The 7282-nt window shown below is 42.5% G+C and overlaps 2 protein-coding genes across 2 annotated transcripts; one reads left to right on the plus strand and one right to left on the minus strand.

The window, feature by feature from the left end:
- The first annotated feature begins 671 nt into the window (after positions 1–671).
- LOC105570164 (tetratricopeptide repeat protein 19 homolog, mitochondrial) lies at positions 672–3129 on the plus strand. Its single transcript, XM_012027158.1, has 4 exons — positions 672–1087; positions 1563–1825; positions 1997–2304; positions 2367–3129. Exons 1-4 carry the CDS (start codon positions 773–775, stop codon positions 2564–2566), a joined length of 1086 nt encoding a protein of 361 aa, XP_011882548.1. The 5' UTR covers positions 672–772; the 3' UTR covers positions 2567–3129.
- A 1003-nt stretch (positions 3130–4132) lies between these two features.
- Positions 4133–6485, minus strand: LOC105570165 (protein catecholamines up). Its single transcript, XM_012027159.1, has 4 exons — positions 6400–6485; positions 5268–6309; positions 5026–5101; positions 4133–4946 (listed from the first exon to the last, which is right to left on the minus strand). The coding sequence occupies exons 2-4, from the start codon at positions 6225–6227 to the stop codon at positions 4771–4773; spliced, it is 1212 nt and encodes a 403-aa protein (XP_011882549.1). The 5' UTR covers positions 6228–6309; positions 6400–6485; the 3' UTR covers positions 4133–4770.
- Between the last annotated feature and the right edge of the window lie 797 nt (positions 6486–7282).

Below are 7282 nucleotides of genomic sequence, written 5' to 3' on the forward strand. Positions count from 1 at the left end.
AAAATCTCGATCCGTAGTCTGATACGGGCTTAAGGATGCAGAGCCAACGGTGCACGATACTATTTTTCCTACTGGGTTGTCTACGAGAGCCAATAAAGCCCGTATCAGACTACGGATTGAGATTGGGATTAGATTGAAATTTGACCAATCAGAGTGAAAGTTACTGAACTTGAGATTAGTAAACTTTACTGTGATTGGTCAAATTTCAATCTAATCCCAATCCCAATCCGTAGTCTGATACGGGCTTTACTAAACTTGAGATTAGTAAACTTTACTGTGACTGGTCAAATTTCAATCTAATCCCAATCTCGATCCGTAGTCTGACACGTAGTTAAACTACATTGGTAGAAACGGGCATAAATCGAGAGAGACTCCTATCCTATATGTCTTAAATATAAATAAAATGTCACAGACTTTGATAAATTTATTGATTCCCCTAATCGACGGTTAATTCCCTGGCCCGATCTTTTTTCTATAATTAGCGTTTCTTTTAATTAACATTAAATATCACAAAATTAATTATATTCACGTTAACGAAATAATAGAACAGGTTGCACTTCGTTCGTTTAACAATTTAATCGCCGATTAAGTTAAATGAAATTTTCAGCGGAAAAGCGCTTCCAACTGCTTCCAACTCAACTTTCCGCGTTTGAAATTTTCAAGTGCTCGCGAGAAGAGCGGAGCACCGAACGCAGTGCAGCTTGCAAGTGCAGAAGACTTTCCAGTTTCGCCGGTGATGTTGTGTTGACGCGAAACTCGTCCGACTGTCAGAATGTACCGCGTGAATTTAGTGTCTCGTATGTCGAGATATGTCTTATCAGGCGTCAACTTTGCTCGCTCAGCGGCGAGTGCTCGACGTAGCGCGCACGTCTGCGAAAACACCTTCGCGAAGGCCCCGCGACTCTGCGCGAGGCCGGAGAGACACCGTTTCAAGGAGAGGCACAGGTCGCGGGAGCGAAGGCCCAGGATGCTGCTCGCCACGGCCTTGCCCACTTTAATCTACCATTATCTTCTCGGCATCGAAGACACCGATGAGGAGGTCCCGGAGGTCATCATGACGATCAAGCGATCTGTATTGTTAATACAGGTTAAGTATCGAGATTCGTCATGTATTTAGTATTCGTGTAAGAATCCAGTCAGCAAAATGTCAGCAGATTCGCGGCGGATTCATCGGAGACCCGCGCCAAAACCATAACCACCTGCGTCCGCGTTTGGCTTTTGGCGAAAGACGAAGGGCCAGTTTCACAAACGTCGGTCAACTACTAACCGAAGGTTAATTGATTCTCTGTCTCTTACCTAGATAACAAAATAGAAAAGGATAGGAAGTCGACTGAACTCCGGTTAACAGTTAACCGGCGTTTGTGAAACTGGGCCGAAGCGGGCATTTGACGAAATCCTGCTCCGACAGGCTACCTGGGAATGAACCTCTAGATGCATATACTTGGTTTACTTACACAAATGTTAAATATACACTTCTCGCTGTTACAAAGTGACACGAAGAGACGTCGAATCTTTACCTCAGTCTCGTACGGTTTCAGCAAACGTTTACCTTCTCTTTGTAGAAGGGAGAGTACGACAAGGCGGAGCGAATGCTGCACCTAGCGCTGCGCCAAGCGCAAACCTTACAGCACTACGACGCCGTCACGTACATCTACGACGTGATGGCCAATCTCGCCTTCGACACTGGCAAGTATCGCAAAGCGGAGAACTTGTTCGTGTCGGTCTTGCAGAGGCTGGTGTCGAACGGAGCAGCTGAGGACGACATGCGAGTCATCCATATAAGCCTGAAGATGGCCAGAGTGTTCGAACATTTAAACGAGGCAAAGTGAGCAACTTGATCTGCCACTTTTATTCTTTGTTTTCTAGAAAGCGCGACATTCGATACAGATTGCATATAAAAAGCGTGATACATTTGAAAATGTAACAATCAATATTTTCGTTACGCCCACGTTACATCTAACAAGATGTTATTCAATTTTCTTGTCCGTTTGCTCAGGAAAGCGGAGCAGGGCTACAGATTTTGCCTGGAGAGTTTAAAGTCGCACGTCGAGAAGGATCCTGACAACGAGGACGCTGCACTGCTGCAGGGTATGGCCTTCGATTGGTACGCGCGAATGCTACTTTCACAGTCCCGACATACCGAAGCTTTTAACTATTTTCTTCAGGCCTATGACATATGTAGAAAGATGAACGGCGAGGAACACGAACAGACCGTGGTTCTGCTTAACGACCTGGGGACGATTTGTTGTATACGGGGAGAATATGACGAGGCTATCAAATATTTGTCCGCTGCAGCGAGAATAGGTAACGATACACGTATAACTTGGTCAGTCGTAGCCGCGTAATACGCTAAATAACGTTTACAGGGGAAAACTTACCCGACATGGCTGACCTGGGCTCGATTCACGTGAATTTAGGAAATGTGCTTCTGAAGAAAGGTCTGTACGACGAAGCCAAAACGTCCTGTCAACGAGGAAGAAAGATAGCTAAGACGAGAGACGACAATGATTCTTTGTTAGAAGCCAACGAGTGCCTCAAGGAAGTAAAGAGATTACTGTCGTTGTAGATACTCGTAATTTTTCTTAGAGCTTGATTGTTAAAAATGTGCGTATTAAGTGAGAGTGACGTCTGTTAATGCAATGTACAGAAAAATTTGTCATTGTAGATCCTCGTGATTTTTCTTAGATGCAGCTTGGTTGTTAAAAATTTGCGTATTTAGATGAGAGCGGCGTCTGTAAATACAATGTACAGAAAAATTAGGATCGATCGTTTAAAGAATTGTTATGATTGCAAGGGCTAAATGTAGCGAAATACTTTTTTTTTAAATAAAATAAGCTATTTATTGTGTGATACTTGACTAGTCACTATTGACGTAAGAAGCGCACATGTGTTTTACCTCCGCAATGTTACGATTTAATATATTCATGTCTCTGATATCACTTGTATATCTTCAGTTTTTACATTGGATTTGTTGTATTCTGTGACCAGGTTAAAATTTTATTTGTAATTAATTTCAGTATTGAATAGGATGCTGCAATATATAATATTAGATATAACAGATATATTAGATATTTAATACAAATAATAATAAAATGTAGAGCATGTACGCACGTACGTGTACACACCTTATATTCGTAGTACAAATTTTATATGCAGATTTTATTTTCTGAAGAAACCTCGAGAGCTTTTGCCGTCTACTATAAACAACATGATTACCACATCGATACATTATAGATTGTATTTACAGTTATTATGTATATTCGTCAATTTATTTTTCTTTTTGGAAAAACATTCTTATAACAGTTTCATATAGAATTTATATACGGAGTTTCATCTTATCCACATCTTATTATCAATTGGAGAGCATTGAATTAAACTATGTTAACAGCTGTTTATCATTAATTACATGCCATTGGTATCCATTTGCAAGTATATCACATGTCGTTACTGGTAAATAATTGAAGTACTTACAAATAGTTATATTTTTCATTGAAATAACAGGCATTCTTTTCTCTCTTCATTATGAAAAATGATGATCGCGCAGAGAATATATACTTAGGCTCTGTTAAGAACAAAAGGATTCATTATAAAATCGTAGTAGATTTATTGTACGAGTTAAACTAATCATTCTTATTCAAACTTATACGCACACTAAATATTTGCCATCATTCAAATTATATCTATCTGTAATTTTAAAGAGTACCCATTATTTCATCCAAATATTTGGCTTAGTAGTCTCTATAGATACCATCTTTTTTTTTTGTTTTAGGCACACCAAATATAAAGATAAGCAAATTAAGTACTTCTTCTGAATACACACTTCGTAATAATGAATGTAATTATATATCTCAGACTTATCCCGATAACAATTATATAAAATTCGAAAATCAAAATATAATTTTAATCCACGTATACGAATTCGAAAAAAATTAGGATTGAATAATCAAAAAAAAAACTATACAAATGTGAATATCAAATTATTTCTTTGTAGCAAAATATGCAGATTACCGAACGCACTGAGCTATATTAAACAAATTAATATCGTAACATTATCTTGTAACTGTAGTTCGTGATGTTCCGTTAAGGGGATACTGGAGTGATTCTACACTGTCAATTCATGAAAATATTTATGTAATATGCAAATTATGTGGCTTTTATGTGTACTAGACAAGACAAGCGCGCGCCCTTTGCTCTCTCTAAAAATTCGCATGGTTAGACAGCCGCAAATAACACGATTGAAGCATATCGTATCGCACAAGCGCGCCAATACTTCAAGACTTTCGACTATCGATTTAACACGCTTCTTTTTATATATAGGAGGAAACAGACTAGTTTACACTAATCGGATTAAATCAGAAAAATCAGCATTGAAATTAAGTTTAAATTTTTTGTTAGACTTGTAAACTTAATTGCAATGATGCCATGCTGTTCTGATTTAATCCGACTTTCCGTGGAAACTCTGTACACAAAAGCCGCATAATTTGTATATTACACTAGTGTTTTCATGAATTGACAGTTCTAGGCGCAAAAAGTGCAGAATCGCTCTAGCATCCCTGCCGTAAGTTCCTTTTCCGCTTTTACAATCCCGTTTATCGAGACGCAACATAAATGCGGCAGTTCCTGTTGATACATGTCGAAAGCAAGCTCGCCCGCTAGTTACGGAAATTTTCTCTATCTAATGGAAATGTTTCTCAGAGCTAACGAGCAAGAACGAACCGAGCTAGAATGAAAGTAAGAAAATAACTTATCTGATCTCTTATAAAGTATTTCTTATTCGTAGTCCGCTATAAGAACCATCATATACACTCCGAAAAGAAGTGCCGCTATCTCCATAATTGATTGCCAAAATTTAGTGGCAGTTAAAAGTTCTGGTATCACGGAAACGGTTGCAATGTAGATGAAGCCGCCTGCGGTGAAGGGAAGGATCCACTTGGTAGCAAGGTCGCCTAGAAAACGTACAAATTAGACGGGATGTAAACTAAAATCTGATGTTTGTCTGTTTAAACGTTGCCATTGATTTCATACCCATTCCTTCCGTCATCAGAGAAACGAAAGTCCCCAATAACGCTCCTACAGCGGTGACCAGTTGCAACAGCATAGCCTGCAAGATTACAAAACGTTTAAAATTGCGCAACTCTTGCCCCTTCCAAGAAAATGTAACTCGAAGGTCAACGAAATAAATGCCCGGCTGCATTTCGCAATATGTTGCGACACCGTTCGTCCTTATCTCGAACGAACGTGATGTATCTGCGCTCGGTTTGCCTCACCTTTCTTTTACTGTAACCGCTCTGTATCAGGATGGCAAAATCGCCGATTTCGTGCGGGATCTCGTGTAACAATATCGTGAACGTCGTTATGTAGCCGATACTATTTCCAGCCATGTAACTGGCACCTATGGCCAGGCCGTCCGTGAAGTTGTGCAGAAAATCCGCCACCAGGTTCAGATAGCCCGCGATCTTGATGTCGCTCTCGGGCGTCTGGTGCGCCTCGGAGACCGCTTTACCGCCGCTCCTCTTCTCCCCTTTCCGCTCCTCTTTCTTCTCCGACGAGACGTCCTTCTTCTCGCGAGGCTCATGATGGACGTGACTGTGCGAGTGGTCGCCCTTGATGATACGCACCGCCTTCTCCACCATTAGGAACACTATTAACCCCAACAGTACGCACAGGCCGACGGATATGTCGTGCTCGTGGTGTCCCGGCTCGTGGGCGGAATGCGAGTGCGCCTCCGACGGCGAGTCGTGCGAGTGAGGGATCATCGCGTGCGGGATCAGGTGAAGGAACGCGTCGCCCAGCAGACCGCCGGACGCGAAGCTCAGCAGGATCTTGAGCAACGACTCGCGTTGCTCGGTGTTGTCCAGCGGCACGAAGAACAGTATGAGGAAAGGGGCAGCGGATATGACGAGGGTCGACCCGACAGCCCGTAGGACGATGTCGTTGTAATCCCGGTGCGGAGCGTTCGGCTGTGTGAAATGAGAGTGCTTGTGATCGTGAGCATGATCATGATGATGCTGATGCTCGTCATCAGGCTCATGATGCAGATGCAGCCGTTCCACGTTCGCGAAGCCCTCGTTGGCCTCCTTGGAGTACTTGTAGCTCGGCGACTCGTGGGCGTCGTGGCCCCCGCAGAGCGCCGGCAGATTCAGAATGACGAGCGCGAGGAACGTGGCGACTATCGCCCTGGAGATCCATCTGCGCGCGGCTGCTCGCCGCCAGTCGGTCCCCGTCATCGTGGGTCCCCGCCGCCGGTTACCTTCGCACCTAACACGATCGAGACGCGATCGCCCGCAGATCAGACGTGGACATGCGTGCCTGCGAAGACACCGTGTTAGCGATACGAACACCCGGCTGTTCTCGGAACACGTCACGCGCGAACCACGTAGACCACCCGCGTATACTAACCTCGAATGCCGTCCTCCGCCGCCGCGCTTCCCGGTTCCTGGTTCCCCCACTTGGCACAGTTGACGCACCAGCCGCACCAGGGTCGCCAGTTATTTAAACTGTCAAATCGCCATCAGAGGTCACTGAAATCGTTAAGAAAAAAGGCGCCAATTTCAGTACCGTTTCAGTACTCAACTGGTAGTACAAGAAAAATCAAGATGAAACTTAAAATAAAGCCAAAATGATGTCATCTTGACTTTTATATAATTACGAATGTATATCTGTTCTTTTTGGACAGACTCGGCTATAATAGGGATGGACGAGTTTGAAAAAATCAATCCTGAAAAATAAGCGTAGCATGAACAACGCACAAAGTGAATTAAGCGGAGAGCACACACTTTTGCATAAGTGCATAAACATATGCATGACGAATTTGATTGGTTCAGTTCCTTATGCATTTGCTTATACACCAATCAAATTCGTTATGTATATGCTTATGCACTTAAGCAAAAGTGTGTGCTCCCCGCTTTAGGCTGGATCTACATTGGATGTCGTAAGTCGTGTCGGAAGAAATTGACCAATCACAGTTCATTATTCTCCGTACGGTCGAAGAATAATGAACTGTGATTGGTCAATTTCTTCCGACACGACTTAAGCCCGTATCAGACTACGGATTGAGATTGGGATTAGATTGAAATTTGACCAATCAGAGTAAAAGTTACTGAACTTGAGATTTTTACTGAATACTGATAGAGATTACTGATAGAGATGGGCTTAAAGCCCGTATCAGACTACGGATTGGGATTGGGATTAGATTGAAATTTAACCAATCACAGTAAAGTTTACTAATCTCAAGTTCAGTAACTTTTACTCTGATTGGTTAAATTTCAATCTAATCCCAATC

Source organism: Vollenhovia emeryi, unplaced genomic scaffold (assembly GCF_000949405.1).
Source record: "Vollenhovia emeryi isolate VEMERY1.0 unplaced genomic scaffold, V.emery_V1.0 DF939121.1, whole genome shotgun sequence".
Classification (NCBI taxonomy): domain Eukaryota; kingdom Metazoa; phylum Arthropoda; class Insecta; order Hymenoptera; family Formicidae; genus Vollenhovia; species Vollenhovia emeryi.

What these genes read in the sequence shown, in the direction of transcription:
- LOC105570164 (XM_012027158.1), top strand. Translation starts at nt 773, where the DNA reads ATGTACCGCGTGAATTTAGTGTCTCGTATGTCGAGATATGTCTTATCA. An exon ending in GATCTGTATTGTTAATACAG is followed by an intron (nt 1,088 to 1,562) that starts GTTAAGTATCGA and finishes TTCTCTTTGTAG; the next exon opens with AAGGGAGAGTACGACAAGGC. An exon ending in GAACATTTAAACGAGGCAAA is followed by an intron (nt 1,826 to 1,996) that starts GTGAGCAACTTG and finishes CCGTTTGCTCAG; the next exon opens with GAAAGCGGAGCAGGGCTACA.
- LOC105570165 (XM_012027159.1), bottom strand. Translation starts at nt 6,227, where the DNA reads ATGACGGGGACCGACTGGCGGCGAGCAGCCGCGCGCAGATGGATCTCC. An exon ending in GCGGTTACAGTAAAAGAAAG is followed by an intron (nt 5,102 to 5,267) that starts GTGAGGCAAACC and finishes GTAATCTTGCAG; the next exon opens with GCTATGCTGTTGCAACTGGT. An exon ending in TCTGATGACGGAAGGAATGG is followed by an intron (nt 4,947 to 5,025) that starts GTATGAAATCAA and finishes TACGTTTTCTAG; the next exon opens with GCGACCTTGCTACCAAGTGG.